This window comes from Petromyzon marinus, chromosome 27 (genome assembly GCF_048934315.1).
Source record: "Petromyzon marinus isolate PM22_M1 ecotype Great Lakes invasive population chromosome 27, UKy_Petmar_22M1.pri1.0, whole genome shotgun sequence".
NCBI lineage: Eukaryota > Metazoa > Chordata > Hyperoartia > Petromyzontiformes > Petromyzontidae > Petromyzon > Petromyzon marinus.
This window is the reverse complement of record NC_133693.1, coordinates 11,551,553-11,571,766: the sequence shown is the minus strand read 5'-3', so window position 1 is coordinate 11,571,766 and position 20,214 is coordinate 11,551,553. Positions and strand designations below refer to the sequence as shown.

The 20,214-nt window shown below is 42.5% G+C and overlaps 1 protein-coding gene across 6 annotated transcripts in view; it reads left to right on the top strand.

The window, feature by feature from the left end:
* The first annotated feature begins 7,054 nt into the window (after positions 1–7,054).
* MTFR1L (mitochondrial fission regulator 1 like) overlaps positions 7,055–20,214 on the top strand; it is a 30,354-nt gene continuing 17,194 nt past the window's right edge. The window contains exons 1-2 of one of the 6 annotated variants that reach the window (XM_076070125.1): positions 7,055–7,310; positions 18,554–18,673. In XM_076070125.1, the coding sequence (XP_075926240.1) occupies positions 7,281–7,310; positions 18,554–18,673 (150 nt within the window). In that variant the 5' untranslated portion in view covers positions 7,055–7,280. The remainder of the gene's footprint in view (positions 7,311–18,553; positions 18,674–20,214) is intronic. The other 5 variants (XM_076070126.1, XM_076070129.1, XM_076070127.1 and 2 more) reach the window with 5 other exon arrangements.

Genomic DNA, 20,214 nt, shown 5'->3' with positions numbered 1-20,214 from the left:
AGGAGGCCTCATGATGTAGATTCGAAGCTTTCGTGACTGCAGGAATTACTCTGATTCTTTCGGTAAAGTCACGTAGAAAGAAAATAAATAAAATAGAATACGGCGTTTCGATTGCAACACAAGCAACCATCATCAGTTAAGAATGAATGAGATTATAGTAAACTTAGAATTTTCATGCAATACAACACAGAAAGTGTTGTCAATACTTATTTATGGGGGGTGACGGTGGCGAGACGTTAACTTCCTCGCCGTGGTATGCAGGAGGTCAGGGGTTCGATCCCGATCCCGACCTTGGCGCCTGCTGTATATTTTGAGTTTGCGTGTCTCTCTCCCCGTTCCGTGCTCTCTCTCTGGGTCCTCCGGTTTTTCTTTCCACATTTAGAAAGATGCGTTTATATTATTTGGCTGCTATACATTTCCACGCGATAAGCCACTTCGTTGAGCTATTTTTGTGGCCAGGTCGCTCCTGCAAAAGAGTAAGCCTTATCTAGTAAAATAGATTTAGTTTTAGTGATGTTTACCATACCTATTATGTACTTTGCACTCCTATCGTGTTTTAGCACTGTTTGTTGTCGTAACTTTATGAACTGCCCCGACTGGACATGTGGAAATGAGCTTTATAGCTTATCCGATTCCTTCAGTATAAATATTCTGATTCTATCTCTCACTGCCTGGCTCCCCATGTCCCCCGCCTGTTAGAGCTCCAAACAAACAACAACCGCCATTCGCCGCTTAGTGGCGATGACGGTCACCATGACGCTTGTGCCAGGCTAGGTGCACTTCAAGGCGACATGAAGTGTCGAAGGCCTCGCTGGATACAGAGTTAGACTGATAACTTTAATCTAAATTGTCTTATTGTTGTTATTGTTTGACTTGAATCCCACGGATTTTTGCACACAGCATTGATATACGGTGGCTTTTTCTGGAAGACTTTGCTGTTTTTTCCTGGATTTTTCTGTTGCGCGAAGTCACTTTAAGATGTTTCTTGTTCATGTTTTTGTTTGTTGCGGTTGCACCCGATTCAAGAGCCGCATGGCTCACAGGGCTATCTAACCTAATAAATGAACTGAAGGAGGATTCACGGGACAGATGCCTCAGGTGCCATGGGTCGACTGAGACAAACAGCCCCCAGGCACGGCACTGACGGGAGACGGCAGTGGAAAACGCCCGGGTTCGATCCCTGCTCACGGCCACCACCAACAACCCACCAGTCGCGAATATCTTGAACTGAGCATGCGCCTCCCCGCGGGTTGACTGACTCGGCCTCGAGGGAGTCTCTGGTGCGGCGCGTAAAACAAACAAAAATCGCTACTAGGAAGACAAAGGCGGCAGGGCGGGCGTGGTCCGCTGGCCCCGACTCCTCGTGTGTCGTCCCGGCATTCAATAGGCGCTTACTCGCTAACAAGCGCTGGCCCTCATAGTCTGCGAAGGCTAACACGGGCAGGGGGAGGAAGACGAGTTCGCGTCAGTCGGGATCGCTCCACTGCTGGAGCGAACTTCAACACGCGCCCAGTGGCGGAGGTGGGGGGGGACAACCCCCCCAGCAATGAAAAATGATAGAGGAGTTGTTAGTAAGGAGTTGTTAGTAAGGAGTTGTTAGTAAACGAGGAGTTGTTAGTGAGTAAGGAGTTAGTAAGGAGTTGTTAGTAAGTAAGGAGTTGTTAGTAAGGAGTTGTTAGTAAGGAGATGTTAGTAAGTGAGGAGTTGTTAGTGAGTAAGGAGTTAGTAAGGAGTTAGTAAGGAGTTGTTAGTAAGTAAGGAGTTGTTAGTAAGGAGTTGTTAGTAAATAAGGAGTTGTTAGTTAGTAAGGAGTTGTTAGTAAGGAGTTGTTAGTAAGGAGTTGTTAGTAAGCAAGGAGTTGTTAGCAAGGAGTTGCTAGTAAGTAAGGAGTTGTTAGTAAGTAAGGAGTTGTTGGTAAGGAGTTGTTAGTAAGCAAGGAGCTGTTAGTAAGGAGTTGTTAGTAAGGAGCCGTTAGTAAATAATGAGTTGTTAGTAAGGAGTTGTTAGTAAGTAAGGAGTTGTTAGTAAGGAGTTGTTAGTGAGTAAGGAGTTGTTAGTGAGTGGTTGTTAGTAAGGAGTTGTTAGTAAGTAAGGAGTTGTTAGTAAGGAGTTAGTAAGTAAGGAGTTGATTTAAAGCTTTCGTGACTGCAGTAATTCATATTCTTAGTTTTTTCGGTAAAGTCACGTTGAAGGGAAACAACAAAACGTCGTGAGAATTTTTTATTGTTTTATATATTTTATTATTTTGTTGTTTCCCTTCAACGTGACTTTACCGAAAAAACAAAGAATAAGTAAGGAGTTGTTAGTAAGTAAGGACTTGTTAGTAAGGACTTGTTAGTAAGTAAGGAGTTGTTAGCACGGAGTTGTTAGTAAGGACGTGTTAGTAAGGAGTTGTTAGTAAGTAAGGAGTTGTTAGTAAGGATTTGTTAGTAAGGACTTGTTAGTAAGGAGTTGTTAGTAAGTAAGGACTTGTTAGTAAGGAGTTGTTAGTAAGTAAGGAGTTAAATTTTGATTTAAAGCTTTCGTGACTGCAGTAATTCATATTCTTAGTTTTTTCGGTAAAGTCACGTTGAAGAGAAACAACAAAATAACAAAATATATATAAAACAATAAAAAATTCTCACGACGTTTCGACCATAACTCAAACGGGCATCATCAGGTGTGTCGGTTTGCATAAATTTATTTTGAAAACGGCATATTTATATATAAAAAATAACGTTTGCGTCACGCGCAACGATTGGCAGTTTGCCCAGGACTAGTCCATCTATTTTTTGAAAAGAGGAGGGGGGAGACGAAATTTGTTTTTATGTATGCTGTCTGAAAGCCACTGTAAGCGTGAACAATCAATCAAGAACTGAAATGATTTATCAAATCTTTCCAGTGATTGCTAAGATAGAATCCATCTTCTCGGTTGAAATTGTCTCTGTGTTTGTATATGTGGATAGCCTCATGAACGAATCTCTCATGGAAGCCAGATGGCTTACAAAGAACCTCCGTCTTGGAAAAGTCAATGGCATGTGAGCCTACTGAATTAGAACAATGATCTGCTACGGCCGAGGTGTTGGTCCTACCGTGTTTAAGGTCTGCTTTATGTTCACGAATGCGGTCCGAGATATGGCGTTTGGTTTCTCCAATGTAACTACTACCACAGAGGCAACTTAGTTTGTAGACACCAGGGTATTGTATGTCCGGAATCACATCTTTTACAGACGGAACCAGATCACGGATTTTATGTAATGTGTTGAAACGGACCTGGATCTTGTGTTTATTCAAGATTTTGGAGATCTTTTTTGTGATCCCAGCAATGTAGGGTAAAGTGATGGTTTTGAAAGGCTCCTCAAGAGGGTTCTTCTTCATGGTTTGAGTGATAGCTTTGCGGATTGTATAGTCGGAGTAACCATTAGCCCTAAGAGCTTGGTGTACGTGCTTGAGTTCACTGCTTATGTGTTCCTGGTCGGATATGCATTGGGCTCTATGATACAGAGTCTTGATGAGAGAATTCTTCTGTGATGGATGGTGGTGGGAATCCGGTTTCAGATAAGCATCCGTATGGGTAGCTTTCCTGTAGACAGAGTGGCTCATTGAACCATCAGGTCTCTTTTTAATTAGGACATCCAAAAAAGGTATCTTGCCATCTATTTCGACTTCCATGGTAAATCTGATGGCTGGGTGTATGGAATTGATGTGGTCGAAGAATTGGTCTAGAGCAGGCCGGCCATGTGGCCAGATGACAAAAGTGTCATCCACGTACCTCTTCCATAAGGTTGGGCGCAGAGTGGCAGTCTGGATGGCGTCAGTCTCAAATTTCTCCATGAAAATGTTAGCTATAACCGGAGATAGGGGGGAGCCCATTGGGGTGCCCTCAGTTTGTTTGTAGAAAGTTCCATTCCAAGTGAAGTATGTATTGGTTAAACAGTGTCTCACCAGGGGGGGTACCTCAGTGTTTAGTCCTTGATGAACCAAGTCTTCAATGATTGCAATGGTGTCAGGTACAGGAACCTTGGTGAATAAGGAAACTACATCAAAACTGACAAAACGCTAAGATGCCAGCTAGCAACCTCAGCAAAGATGAGCGTTTTGAATTATATAAATTAAAAAAGAGGAATGATATTGTAGTTCTCTCAGCTGACAAAGGCAATGCTACTGTCATCATGGATAAAATATAATACAACAACAAAATTAAAGAATTACTCGATGATGGTAGTTATACAAAAATAAAAAGAGATCCCACCAACAGCCTCGTCACACAAACCAACAAAATAATTTCTGATTCAACCGCATTAATTGATCAATCTAAACAGTTTTCGTTGAAACCTTCTGCTGCCAGGCCACCAAGATTATACGGCTTACCAAAAATACATAAAGTTGATACACCTCTTCGTCCCATAGTCTCTACTATCAGCTCCCCCACCTACAAACTAGCTCGTTTTTTGTCTGAAATCCTGCGTCCTTTCACTGGAAAGACCACCTCTGCGGTACAAAATTCTACTCACCTGGTATCAACAATCAAGGGTATTTCCCTGTCCCCAGACGACCTGCTTGTCAGTTTTGATGTAGTTTCCTTATTCACCAAGGTTCCTGTACCTGACACCATTGCAATCATTGAAGACTTGGTTCATCAAGGACTAAACACTGAGGTACCCCCCCTGGTGAGACACTGTTTAACCAATACATACTTCACTTGGAATGGAACTTTCTACAAACAAACTGAGGGCACCCCAATGGGCTCCCCCCTTTCTCCAGTTATAGCTAACATTTTCATGGAGAAATTTGAGACTGACGCCATCCAGACTGCCACTCTGCGCCCAACCTTATGGAAGAGGTACGTGGATGACACTTTTGTCATCTGGCCACATGGCCGGCCTGCTCTAGACCAATTCTTCGACCACATCAATTCCATACACCCAGCCATCAGATTTACCATGGAAGTCGAAATAGATGGCAAGATACCTTTTTTGGATGTCCTAATTAAAAAGAGACCTGATGGTTCAATGAGCCACTCTGTCTACAGGAAAGCTACCCATACGGATGCTTATCTGAAACCGGATTCCCACCACCATCCATCACAGAAGAATTCTCTCATCAAGACTCTGTATCATAGAGCCCAATGCATATCCGACCAGGAACACATAAGCAGTGAACTCAAGCACGTACACCAAGCTCTTAGGGCTAATGGTTACTCCGACTATACAATCCGCAAAGCTATCACTCAAACCATGAAGAAGAACCCTCTTGAGGAGCCTTTCAAAACCATCACTTTACCCTACATTGCTGGGATCACAAAAAAGATCTCCAAAATCTTGAATAAACACAAGATCCAGGTCCGTTTCAACACATTACATAAAATCCGTGATCTGGTTCCGTCTGTAAAAGATGTGATTCCGGACATACAATACCCTGGTGTCTACAAACTAAGTTGCCTCTGTGGTAGTAGTTACATTGGAGAAACCAAACGCCATATCTCGGACCGCATTCGTGAACATAAAGCAGACCTTAAACACGGTAGGACCAACACCTCGGCCGTAGCAGATCATTGTTCTAATTCAGTAGGCTCACATGCCATTGACTTTTCCAAGACGGAGGTTCTTTGTAAGCCATCTGGCTTCCATGAGAGATTCGTTCATGAGGCTATCCACATATACAAACACAGAGACAATTTCAACCGAGAAGATGGATTCTATCTTAGCAATCACTGGAAAGATTTGATAAATCATTTCAGTTCTTGATTGATTGTTCACGCTTACAGTGGCTTTCAGACAGCATACATAAAAACAAATTTCGTCTCCCCCCTCCTCTTTTCAAAAAATAGATGGACTAGTCCTGGGCAAACTGCCATCGTTGCGCGTGACGCAAACGTTATTTTTATATAAATAAATAAATATGCCGTTTTCAAAATAAATTTACGCAAACCGACACACCTGATGATGACCGTTTGAGTTATGGTCGAAACGTCGTGAGAATTTTTTATTGTTTTATATATATTTTGTTATTTTGTTGTTTCTCTTCAACGTGACTTTACCGAAAAAACTAAGAATAAGTAAGGAGTTGTTGGTAAGGAGTTGTTAGTAAGTAAGGAGTTGTTAGTAAGTAAGGAGTTGTTAGTAAGTAATGAGTTGTTAGTAAGGAGTTAGTAAGTAAGGACTTGTTAGTAAGGAGTTAGTAAGTAATGAGTTGTAAGTAAGGACTTGTCCTTTGCTTGTTACTCGCCGCGTGTGCGACGATGGCACAGACATCGATCGAGGGTCGAATTGGAACCGCATTGTGTGATCGGCATCGCGCTCGCTGAAGGTGTCGATGCCTTCAGGGAAGTCGTGGACTCTGTAGACGCGACTGCGCACAATTCTGTGAGTCATTATAACCGCTTTGCCGTTACTTATTGCCAATTATGGACTCAGACTATTGTCCTATCATCTCATAGAGTGCCTGGCCACGTAATAATATGCTGCAGTGGGGGTCGCAAAATGCCGATTTATTACGAATAAAATCCATCATTTCGATCGAATCATTGGGGGGGGGGGGGGGGCACGTGCCACCCCCCACTGGCTCCGCCAATGCACGCGCCCACGTTGTTCACCGTCGCGGCGGCAGCAACAACAGCAACAACAACAGCAGCAGCAACAACAACAGCAACAACAACAGCAGCAACAACAACAGCAACAACAGCAGCAACAACAGCAACAACAACAGCAGCAACAACAACAGCAACAACAGCAGCAACAGCAACAACAGCAACAACAACAGCAGCAGCAACAACAACAGCAACAACAACAACAGCAGCAGCAACAACAACAGCAACAACAACAACAGCAGCAACAACAGCAACAACAACAACAGCAGCAACAACAACAGCAACAACAACAACAGCAACAACAACAGCAACAACAACAACAGCAACAACAACAACAGCGGCGGCGTCTGTTGGCTCAGCCATCGAACCAGAGACGGCGGCAGTCGCCGCAATGCGCGCGCTTCCAGACGCGCTTCTACGGCCGTCTGTGGACGCTCCTCCTCCTCCTCCTCCCCACCACCGCCGCCGCACGTTCACACCGCCCAGACGCGACACAGAGCCGTCTCTTGAGAACTGCTCGCGTGCCTTCAGCTCGTTCGTCTCGCACGCCCGGCACCTCCCCGTTGCCACGGATTCGCTTTTCAGCACGGCGCTAAAGCAGTGAAAACTTCACCGCGAACACAAAGCCGTGACGTCACGGAGCGCCGACAGTGGTGACGTCACGGCGGCGCGAGGGGTGACGTCACCGGGGTGACCCCGGCAGGAGGAGGAGATGGAGGCGCCGGGGAAGGTGAGAGAGGGGGTGAGGCGGAGGGAGCTCGCGTGTTTATTGTTTGGTGGTGATGGTGGCGGTGGTGATGTTGGTGGTGATGGTGGCGGTGGTGATGTTGGTGGTGATGGTGGCGGTGGTGATGTTGGTGGTGATAGTGGTGGTGATGTTTGGTGGTGATGGTGGCGGTGGTGATGTTGGTGGTGGTGATGTTTGGTGGTGGTGATGGTGATGTTTGGTGGTGATGGTGGTGGTGGTGGCCGTGGCGGCGGCGGCGGTGGTGGTGATGTTGGTGGTGGCGGTGATGTTGCTGGTGATGTTGTTGGTGGTTGGCGCTCCCGCGCTACGAACCAGGCGAATAGAGTCCCGCTTGCTCTGTGACCATTATCTGAACCTCTGACGTCGACTCATCCTGAAACGAGCACTGTACCCCGGTGTGCGGCGTGTAGTCAACAGTCGCCACTGGGGAGACAAAGGCGGCCGGGCGTGGTGCTGGTAGCCACCCCCTTAGAGCGCCGTGCACGGCCTTCGTAGGTTGCGACTCTCCAACAGCAACTGGCCCCCCACAGTTCTCTTAATAGCCCCCCACAGTTCTCTTAATAGTCCCCCACTATTATCTTAATATGCAAGATGGGGGCAGGCATCCTTTGATGGTTTATGGCGGCTGGAGTTGTAAAGGGAATGGGTCACGACCAAGGCGGCCCTATATCTGTACACACGGTGTGTAGCGCCGAAAGCCATTATAGTAACCACTTAAACAACATTAGTGGAACGACTTTGTACACACACCTCACAAACACTCGTTACCTGTCAACCCCTTATCAGTGTCCTACCTTATCACAGACCAACTCACACCTTATTGCTCACCCCGTGCCCTTTATAAATCTCAACGTTCATCCTACAAAGTCCCATCGCAAGGGAGAAACACAAACAAATAGACAAAGAGTTGTTTTTGCCCCTATTGAGACAGCTGTACCCCGTATGACCTTATCAAACTCAATTCCCCTGTACAATAATACGGGGTTAATTCTGGATTTAGTGATTTTTGTTATTTTATTTTTTTACCTACGTGACTTTACCCAATAGAACCAAAGAGTATGAATACGGGGTTAAACCGTATGGGTTAACATGTATTAATAGTGCGCGTGGAACACACAGAGATACATTATTACACCGTGTGAATTATTTGTGTTACCGTCAAACACAAATCATGATATACATACACACTTCAGTTCATTATAACCACACACAACCGTTAAACAGCAAATGGGTTATTATGACGCTTAATTGTGATAACTATTGTAATACACACGTTATACATTACCTATAGTTTATTATAACCACTGCTTTGTGCAACACATAACCTGTACGAAACACGAGCAACTAGACTAACAGACTAATCATCTACACTAACAATGCATGTACAGTATGTTGAACTTCTTTCACACCGTACGTAGCCAACCGTGCTAATCGGAGGTGCGACATATACATTACCCATCACACTCGTACCGTCTAAACTAACACCCACCTTCTATCCAAACACCATCTAAGCCTTCCATCCTCCCGCGCGCCTTCTCTTCCCCTTTGGCTGATATTCCATGGGCAGTCTTGATCACCATCCCCTCCTCGTCATGATACTTCCTGCCGAAGCTCACTTAAAATAAGTAATATTTAAAAATACTTTTTTTTACAAACACGCTTTAATGAAATGTACCGTACTAGTAATGGCAGAAATCCACGACTCCAGGAAGTGGCCCGAAGCTTGCCACAACGTAAGGGGGCCGTGGTGATTTACAGCCAACGTCAGTTGAGCGTGCACAATTAGACCCAAGCCGAAACATAATATATATAAAAAAAGATTGCTTAAAAAATATATATTATTTTTAATTATAGAATATAGTATTGTCATCAGTATGACATACGTATACCAAGTTTTCACTCGATACCACATTAGGAAATGGGTTAAAATTGAGTTACAATATTTTAGGATGCAAGAGACAGGGTGAGTTCAATAAAAGTGTGTAATAATAAAAAAGGATTATCCTATGCAAGTGTTCCCTCCAAATCTCAACGCAATTTCCAGGAAAGCATCCCACTTTTTCCACGGCGTAACATTCGGATTAATTTTTTTGTAAATAACCTTGTGACGGATCAATGTCTCCTGACCACATCCTTATGATCCTTTGCATCATCAAGTTTACTTTTCCCAAAACGCATTTCAACGCGCTTGCACGCAATTCATGATCGATTGAAACAAAATGCAAGAGTGGAACAGCTTCAACACCAAGATGCATCCAATAATGAGATAAACTAACAAAGACAGACACTTTGGAGATACTCCAGCCAAAGTTAATGGTAGAAGATGTTTAGGAAAAACAGATTATGCAGAAAGGCCAACATGAATTTGAAGAAATATGAACCATGTCAGATTTGCTTATAGTCGTTAAACAATTTTTCAATAGAAGAACTTTCAAAAGGCTGTAAAAGTGGCTTTTTAGCACACTGCGCTGTGGAAACCCAGTGAACAGAGTTGAGTTCTTGGCCACAGCTAACATCATTGGTGAATGATATTCAAACCATTCCTTGGCTTCCCCCTATGTTGACTCGGCCTTAATACCCAGTGTGTAAAAATAAAAAAAATCGGCACTAGGAAGAAGACAAAGATGACCATGCCTGGTTCTGGCTACAACACTTTTTATTCGTGCATTGTGTGTAGGTGCTTGCTAAATAGCACTTGCCTTTTTGTTTATTATTAAATGTGGGGAGTTGGTGAAGTTGGTGGTGCCCTGCACTGCAGCTTGGATGGATCAAGGTTACGTTCTTGCCAGGAATAACATCAGCGTCGTGTGTCATCTGTCTTGGCGCCCTCAGAGTCTCACTGAGCCATAAGGGAATCTTAGCCTGGTGCTGTATGTAAGCAGCAGCAGCAGCATCGGAGGGATACATGTCATAAGGAATGGTGTTGGCCACATCACATCACTCCCTCGCGTGCAGCGCCGGCTTGAGGGACTCAATTAGGTACATCAGTGCACCCCCAAGACAGAGTATTCATGAATGTCATAGAAATTATCGTCCATGGGTAATATAGCCAATAACGAAGATAACTGCTGTAACTAGAATGACTAAACTAATGTAATTTTTTCTTTGCTCTTTCGGTAAAGTCACGTTGAAGGGAAACAATAAAATAATAAAATATATATAAAACAATAAAAAAAATTCTCACAACGTTTCGACCATAACACAAACGGTCATCATCAGGTGTGTCGGTTTGCATAAATTTATTTTTAAACGGTGTATTTATTTATTTAAAAAACGTCAGTGCCACGCGCAGCGATTTGGCAGTTTATTTAGAAGGACGAGTCCATCTATGTTCTGAAAAGAGGAGGGGGGAGACGAAAAATTAATGTATGCTGTCTAAAAGTCACTGTAAGCGTGAACAATCAATTAAGACCTGAAATGGTTTAGCAAATCTTTCCAATGATTGCTAAGCCAGAATCCATCTTCTTGGTTGAAATTGTCTCTGTGCTTGTATATGTGGATAGCCTCATGAACGAATCTCTCATGGTAGCCAGATGGCTTACAAAGAACCTCTGTCTTGGAAAAGTCAATGTCATGTGAGCCTACTGAATTATAACAATGATCTGCCACGGCCGAGGTGTTGGTCCTACCGTGTTTAAGGTCTGCTTTGTGTTCACGAATGCGGTCTGAGACATGGCGTTTGGTTTCTCCAATGTAACTACTACCACAGAGGCAACTTAGTTTGTAGACACCAGGGAACTGTATGTCCAGAATCACATCTTTTACAGACGGAACCAGATCACGGATTTTATGTAATGTGTTGAAACGGACCTGGATCTTGTGTTTATTCAAGATTTTGGAGATCTTTTTTGTGATCCCCGGAATGTAGGGTAAAGTGATGGTTTTGAAAGGCTCCTCAAGAGGGTCCTTCTTCATGGTTTGAGTGATAGTTTTGCGGATTGTATAGTCGGAGTAACCATTAGCCTTAAGAGCTTGGTGTACGTGCTTGAGTTCACTGCCTATGTGTTCCTGGTCAGATATGCATTGGGCTTTATGATACAGAGTCTTGAGAGAATTCTTCTGTGATGGATGGTGGTGGGAATCCGGTTTCAGATAAGCATCCGTATGGGTAGCTTTCCTGTAGACAGAGTGGCTCATTGAACCATCAGGTCTCTTTTTAATTAGGACATCTAAAAAAGGTAGCTTGCCATCTTTTTCGACTTCCATGGTAAATCTGATGGCTGGGTGTATGGAATTGATGTGGTCGAAGAATTGGTCTAGAGCAGGCCAGCCATGTGGCCAGATGACAAAAGTGTCATCCACGTACCTCTTCCATAAGGTTGGGCGCAGAGTGGCAGTCTGGATGGCGTCTGTCTCAAATTTCTCCATGAAAATGTTAGCTATAACCGGAGATAGGGGGGAGCCCATTGGGGTGCCCTCAGTTTGTTTGTAGAAAGTTCCATTCCAAGTGAAGTATGTATTGGTTAAACAGTGTCTCACCAGGGGGGGTACCTCGGTGTTTAGTCCTTGATGAACCAAGTCTTCAATGTTTGCGATGGTGTCAGGTACAGGAACCTTGGTGAATAAGGAAACTACATCAACACTGACAAGCAGGTCGTCTGGGGACAGGGAAATACCCTTGATTGTCGATACCAGGTGAGTAGAATTTTGTACCGCAGAGGTGGTTTTTCCAGTGAAAAGACGCAGGATTTCAGACAAAACGAGCCAGTTTGTAGGTGGGGGAGTTGATAGTAGAGACGATGGGACGAAGGGGTGTATCTACTTTATGTATTTTTGGTAAGCCGTATAATCTTGGTGGCCTGGCAGCAGAAGGTTTCAACGAAAACTGTTTAGATTCATCAATTAATGCGGTTGAATCAGAAATTATTTTGTTGGTTTGTGTGACGAGGCTGTTGGTGGGATCTCTTTTTATTTTTGTATAACTACCATCGTCGAGTAATTTTTTAATTTTGTTGTTGTATTCTATTTTATCCATGATGACAGTAGCATTGCCCTTGTCAGCTGAGAGGACTACAATATCATCCCTCTTTTTTAATTTATATAATTCAAAACACTTATCTTTGCTGAGGTTGCTAGCTGGCATCTTAGCGTTTTTGAGGGTTGCAGCGATTTCAGATCTTGCTACGTCTGCAGCGATGTGACCAAGGCCCCTGAGAGAAACGTCTACTTGGGCAGTTATATCATTAACTGGTATGTGTTTAGGTGTGACTGTAAAGTTTAGACCTTTAGCTAAAACGGATATCAGACCATCGGAAATAGAACTGTTACTGTTACACCGTTTAAAAATAAATAAATTTATACAAACCGACACACCTGATGACGACCGTTTGTGTTACGGTCAAAACGTCGTGAGAATTTTTTATTGTTTTATATATATTTTATTGTTTCCCTTCAACGTGACTTTACCGAAAGAGCTAAGAAAATGAATTACTGCAGTCACGAAAGCTTTAAATTAAAATTTAACCGCCTCTACGGGGAGGGTTTCCACAACTTTAAGATCCTTCAACAAACTCTGGGATAAGAAGGCTCAGCTGATCGAGTCTCTCACCTTTCTGAAGAGATGCCGCGACTCTGGGGTAATACCAATCGCATTTACACTGACCTCTGCTGCTGTAACTTCTAATGCGAAACGAATTCTTTTCAAAACTATCTTAGCTCTTATCTCAGAAAAAATCAGACTTTTACGCACCGAACTAGATCAGTTAGACAAGACACTCTACAAATCACACTTATCATTGACGGCAACAATGTCCACATCGGATTGGGAACATGTAGACAATATGACTGCCTCTTCAGCTGCTAATATGTCGACCAAATGTAAGGACAACCTGATTTCCAAATTTAACCTCCTCTTCAACAAAAGACCGGACCCACACACCAAAAAATTAGACGTTAACAAAGTCGTAATTAATTGCAGTAACAGTTCTATTTCCGATGGTCTGAAATCCGTTTTAGCTAAAGGTCTAAACTTTGCAGTCACACCTAAACACATACCAGTTAATGATATCATTGCCCAAGTAGACGTGGCTCTCAAGGGCCTCGGTCACATCGCTGCAGACGTAGCAAGATCTGAAATTGCTGCAACCCTCAAAAACGCTAAGATGCCAGCTAGCAACCTCAGCAAAGATGAGCGTTTTGAATTATATAAATTAAAAAAGAGGGATGATATTGTAGTCCTCTCAGCTGACAAGGGCAATGCTACTGTCATCATGGATAAAATAGAATACAACAACAAAATTTAAGAATTACTCGACGATGGTAGTTATACAAAAAAAAAGAGATCCCACCAACAGCCTTGTCACACAAACCAACAAAATAATTTCTGATTCAACCGCATTAATTGATCAATCTAAACAGTTTTCGTTGAAACCTTCTGCTGCCAGGCCACCAAGATTATACGGCTTACCAAAAATACATAAAGTAGATACGCCCCTTCGTCCCATCGTTTCTACTATCAACTCCCCCACCTACAAACTGGCTCGTTTTTTGTCTGAAATCCTGCGTCCTTTCACTGGAAAAACCACCTCTGCGGTACAAAATTCTACTCACCTGGTATCGACAATCAAGGGTATTTCCCTGTCCCCAGACGACCTGCTTGTCAGTTTTGATGTAGTTTCCTTATTCACCAAGGTTCCTGTACCTGACACCATTGCAATCATTGAAGACTTGGTTCATCAAGGACTAAACACTGAGGTACCCCCCCTGGTGAGACACTGTTTAACCAATACATACTTCACTTGGAATGGAACTTTCTACAAACAAACTGAGGGCACCCCAATGGGCTCCCCCCTATCTCCGGTTATAGCTAACATTTTCATGGAGAAATTTGAGACAGACGCCATCCAGACTGCCACTCTGCGCCCAACGTTATGGAAGAGGTACGTGGATGACACTTTTGTCATGTGGCCACATGGCCGGCCTGCTCTAGACCAATTCTTCAACCACATCAATTCCATACACCCAGCCATCAGATTTACCATGGAAGTCGAAAAAGATGGCAAGCTACCTTTTTTAGATGTCCTAATTAAAAAGAGACCTGATGGTTCAATGAGCCACTCTGTCTACAGGAAAGCTACCCATACGGATGCTTATCTGAAACCGGATTCCCACCACCATCCATCACAGAAGAATTCTCTCATCAAGACTCTGTATCATAGAGCCCAATGCATATCCGACCAGGAACACATAGGCAGTGAACTCAAGCACGTACACCAAGCTCTTAAGGCTAATGGTTACTCCGACTATACAATCCGCAAAACTATCACTCAAACCATGAAGAAGGACCCTCTTGAGGAGCCTTTCAAAACCATCACTTTACCCTACATTGCGGGGATCACAAAAAAGATCTCCAAAATCTTTACTAAACACAAGATCCAGGTCCGTTTCAACACATTACATAAAATCCGTGATCTGGTTCCGTCTGTAAAAGATGTGATTCCGGACATACAGTACCCTGGTGTCTACAAACTAAGTTGCCTCTGTGGTAGTAGTTACATTGGAGAAACCAAACGCCATGTCTCGGACCGCATTCATGAAAACAAAGCAGACCTTAAACACGGTAGGACCAACACCTCGGCCGTGGCAGATCATTGTTATAATTCAGTAGGCTCACATGACATTGACTTTTCCAAGACAGAGGTTCTTTGTAAGCCATCTGGCTACCATGAGAGATTCGTTCATGAGGCTATCCACATATACAAGCACAGAGACAATTTCAACCGAGAAGATGGATTCTGGCTTAACAATCATTGGAAAGATTTGCTAAACCATTTCAGGTCTTAATTGATTGTTCACGCTTACAGTGGCTTTTAGACAGCATACATTAATTTTTCGTCTCCCCCCTCCTTTTTTCAGAACATAGATGGACTCGTCCTTCTAAATAAACTGCCAAATCGCTGTGCGTGGCGCTGACGGGTTTTTATAAATAAATAAATACACCGTTTAAAAATAAATAAATTTATGCAAACCGACACACCTGATGACGACCGTTTGTGTTATGGTCGAAACGTCGTGAGAATTTTTTATTGTTTGTTTCCCTTCAACGTGACTTTACCGAAAGAGCTAAGAATATGAATTACTGCAGTCACGAAAGCTTTCAATCAAAATTTTTTATGTAATTTTACCAGGTAATGCCCCCTGAGGTATATAGCTTTTTTTCTGAAGCGACCTGGCCACAAATGATAGCTTAGCAAAATGGCTTATCCTGTTGACATTTATAGCATCCAAATACTTTAAACGCGTGATTTTGATTGTAAATGTGGAGGGAAAAACCGGAGGACCCCGAATAGAAATCCATGCAACCATGGGGAGAACATGCAACAATCCAAGCGTCAGTCGGGATCGAACTCATGACCAGGCGAGGTAGTTAACATATCAAAGTATTAAAGCTTTCGTGACTGCATAAAATTACTCATTGTTTTTTTCGGTAAATCACATATGTAGAAATACAATAAAATTATATTAAAACAAAAAAACAATCACGACGTTTCGATCACAACGCAAGCGATCTTCATCGGGTGTCAAGAACAAATCACGGAGGTAAATACAACAAAAAGATGAGAGACGAGAATTCAACAAACCTGAAAAAACATTATGTGAAGCACATCCAGTCAGGCCAACAACACAGACACTTCCTGGCGGACCACGAATTTCAGAAGTGTTAAATTTCGTGTTCAACCTTTGGATTGCACATACCAGCATAGATAGAATGAAAAATACGAGGTACACGGTCAGTAGAAATACATATACAAGCCAACCAAGAGGTAAGGAGGGAGGAAAGACGGACAGGGAGGCAGAGAGAGAGAGAGAGAGGGGGCAGCTCAAAAAAGGACCACCTCTTGTAAATACTAAACGGCAGCTCAAAAAATTACCACCTCTTGTAAATACTTTATTATCACACTTCTACGGGGAAGTTACCATTGTAATTATGTGTAAGATGTGCCCTTTTTTGAGCTGCCGTTTTGTATTTACAAGAGGTGGTCATTTTTTGCTGCCGTTTAGTATTTACAAGAGGTGGTCCTTTTTTGAGCGGCCCCCTCTCTCTCTCTCTGCCTCCCTGTCCGTCTTTCCTCCCTCCTTACCTCTTGGTGGACTTGTATATGTATTTCTACTGACCGTGTACCTCGTATTTTTCATTCTATCTATGTTGGTATGTGCAATCCAAAGGTTGAACACGAAATTTAACACTCTTCTGAAATTCGTGGTCCGCCAGGAAGTGTCTAACTGTGTTGTTGGCCTGACTGGATGTGCTTCACAATGTTTTTTCAGGTTTGTTGAATTCTCGTCTCTCATCTTTTTGTTGTATTTACCTCCGTGATTTGTTCTTGACACCTGATGAAGATCGCTTGCGTTGTGATCGAAACCTCGTGATTGTTTTTTGTTTTAATATAATTTTATTGTATTTCTACATACGTGACTTTACCGAAAAAAACAATGAGTAGTTAACATATCGCCACCGCAGTGCAGTGACATTCACATGACACACAGCATAATGTTATTATGCTGTGCAATATTACAGTAACACTAATAAAACATGGAATTTTTATTCCACTTACTCGCAGTTTTTGCCTATCCACTGCAAACAGATGAAGAGTGTTACCAATACGAAATACAAACCCGTGCCTTTGCTTGCGAGGATGCCAGTGGATCACTGTAATTATTCAATCGGGTTGCACGAGATCGATACTGCTGGAACATCTCACATTGGAACACGAACTTCGAGCCTGGGTGGCTGTACGAATCCGCACAGCAGCGTCAATGAGAGGTTGAGGCAAGGCCCATCTACCCACCGCCCTCCCTCCACCCCCTGTGCTTTGGTACACGACGACCCTCGCGTCTTAATGCATCTTTAATCTGCGGCAGGTGCAGTCAACGGAGCAATCAAGGGTCTGTCATCACTACCTGCCGCAGTGGCATGGAGCCGTTTGACCAGCTTGCGTGCTTCGCGGGAGAGATTAGCTTCCGTTAATAATTATATTTAAAGTAAATCGCATGAAGTTTCACCAGCTTAATTTAGTTTTGTTACCAAAAAAGTCTATTGAGTATTACAAGTCATGGGTTGGAGCACATATCTGTGCCATCTAAAGTATGAAAACCTTAGTTGTACTGTAGTGACCTTTTTTAGAGAGCCATGAGCTGTATCTCATTTAACAAGGTTATCACAATGCAGTGCTCAGGGCCATTGAAAGAGAAATACCTTCAAAGTTTAACCACTGCGAGTGATACTACCGATGAAAATATATATTTAGGGCCCGTGGACTTGGGTATGAGGAAATGCACTTCACTGCTGTCCATAACAGTCACTGAATAATGTAGCCATGCAGATGTTTCAATGTTATTGTATTCAAACTGTGTTCCACAAATTGAAAATATATAGACAATGAGATGCAGAGTAGTTATGGATTCATCCTTTTTCTAGGCCCCATTTTTTTCCCAGGCCCCATTTCGAATTTCTTTTCAAATGTAAATTGAGTAAGAATTCAATAACTTTCACCGTTTATGCATGAAATAAAAAAGAATATTTTAAAATATTAAACTTTGAAATTTTAATTAAAGTTCCATTGGTAAAAAAAAAAACCTCCATACAAGTATATTTGGGAAAAATAAAAATTAAACCCGCGACATTTCGATGGCAACACAAGCGGACGACCGCTTGTGTTGCGATCGAAACGTCGTGGTTTTTATTTTGATTTTTCTATCAACGTGACTTTACTGAACGAAACAAAGAATATGAATTCCTGCAGTCACGAAAGCCTTAAGTCAAAAGTATATTTGGGATTTGATTTCATCAAAAGTCATGTCACCATAAAAATTACGTGAGGACACCACAGATCAATCCACAACCATTTGTTTTTGACGATCCAAAATTTAGTATTTAGTCCTCATTTTCAGATATTTCTAGTTAATCATAAAATTGGGAACACCCTGAGTTTAACATTTAGCTTTTTCTCAATAGACACATTTTTTTGCGACATTGCACAATATTTAATATTGTGATTCGTTAGAAAATGAATTATTTTACTTTTAAACAATCAACAAGGAATTTAACAGCTGGGACCCGAACCTACGACCCATTCTCATTGGGAAGTATTTACCCCATTAAAGCATCGTAACAACTGGCCAGCTTGAGTTATTTTAACCACATCTGTTAATAATTTGTGCTAAAGAGTACTTTGTATTTTTGTCAATTTTGCCTGTATGACCATGTTAATACTTTGGCTTGCATGTCTTCGCTGTAGCCAGAGTTGGAGGGCAAGGCATGTGGGCCAGCGCGGAGCCTGGTGCGCTTGATCGGCACGCACCTACCTCTCAAGCCCTGCACCCGAGCCTTCATACAGGTGCCCCCACTGCTGTTGTACGTACGTACGTACGTTGAATTCCTTTCGCAACTGTGCTCTCACCGCACCTCTAATTAGCACGGGTGGCCACCTACAGTGCGAAAGAAGTTCAAGATACATACTTGCATCACATCAACGCTGCACCATCATTGGCCTCACCCGAGCCCTACTTGAATCCCACGCAGTCTGCTGGGTGGCATGAGCAGCGGCAAAATTCTGCACGCAAAAAAATCCACCATTGGGCGGCACAGGGATCACAAAATGGAAACATTTCTCGATTTTTTTTTTAAAATGGCCTTTATTCTGCCAAAAAGTGTTGGAGCGATAGCCAACATAGTTGCATAAACTGGGCCTTTGTACTTTGTGCAAGTCTTCTGCAGACCTTTGCAGGTTATCATGAGATCATTATGGTTATGTAATATGGTGCGGGGTTTTTTTTTCAGATTGTCAAAAGTTCAAGTTCTACCACATTTAAATCTTGGCAGCCTTAGTTTTAAACGTTCTGAAATGTCTTATTTTGATGCAAGTTGATACCACATAATATACGTTGTATTTATCAACACTTGTTATTGGCCAAGTCATTTTCCATTTTAGGTTCATCAATAACAGACAAATGGTTTCCTTGAGCAACATTTGGATCAGATTCTCGTTGCAAGGTAACGTTGACAACTCCCTACAAACTTCAAACCTGTAAATGAGAGAACGAATCTGCAACCGAAACCCAAAAAATTGGGGTGGAACAAACAGATTTCACAATGAAAGGTGTGCATTAAATGCACAAAAATCCAAATGTCCATCCAATACTTTTGAGCCAATGGTCTGCATAAGGAGGAGAGGTTTTGTAATTGCAATGCAAACTTGTGTGTGCGGATAAATATATCCCTGCAAAGTACAAAATGTTCGCTGGAGAAAGGTTTCCAAATAACAGATAATACCGATGTTGTATTTCCATATTTTACCTGCATAAAATAATTTCTTAAATTTAGCCCCAAGCCTGAATTCCTCTTAATGTGCATTCATCTAGATGTTTGTTTACATTTACCACTGCTTGACGACACAAGACTGGTTTATCTTGGCTGGTCATTCAAATTTCACATTCAAGTTTCATTGCTTTTGGCTTTTGTGCAGCAATGTCATGTGAACACATTGAAACATCCATTTACATATTAGAAATTGTATGATTAATCTCGATCTAGATTGCTCAGTTGTGACCGATGGATTCTACGTGGTGGTTGCATTTACCACTGAATCATTTGCACAGAATGAGCTGTTGAATTTTTGCAACTGTCTGCCAGGTAGTGTGGACAATTACCAAAGCGCACCATGTGCTATAAATTGTACATCAAAAGGACTTGTATGCAGTCGAGATAAAAACGTCCGTCGGCAGCAGCTTCGATGGAAGCACATTCTGTCCTGTTGACCATCAGTTTAAGATATCATTCTGCCAAGTTATGGTCAGAGCCCATGTTCGCTCCGTATATATTTAACAAAATCATGGGTGTGGTACAAAATACGACACCAGGGAATAAACCTCGCCCACAGATGGTGGCCAAACAATCAGG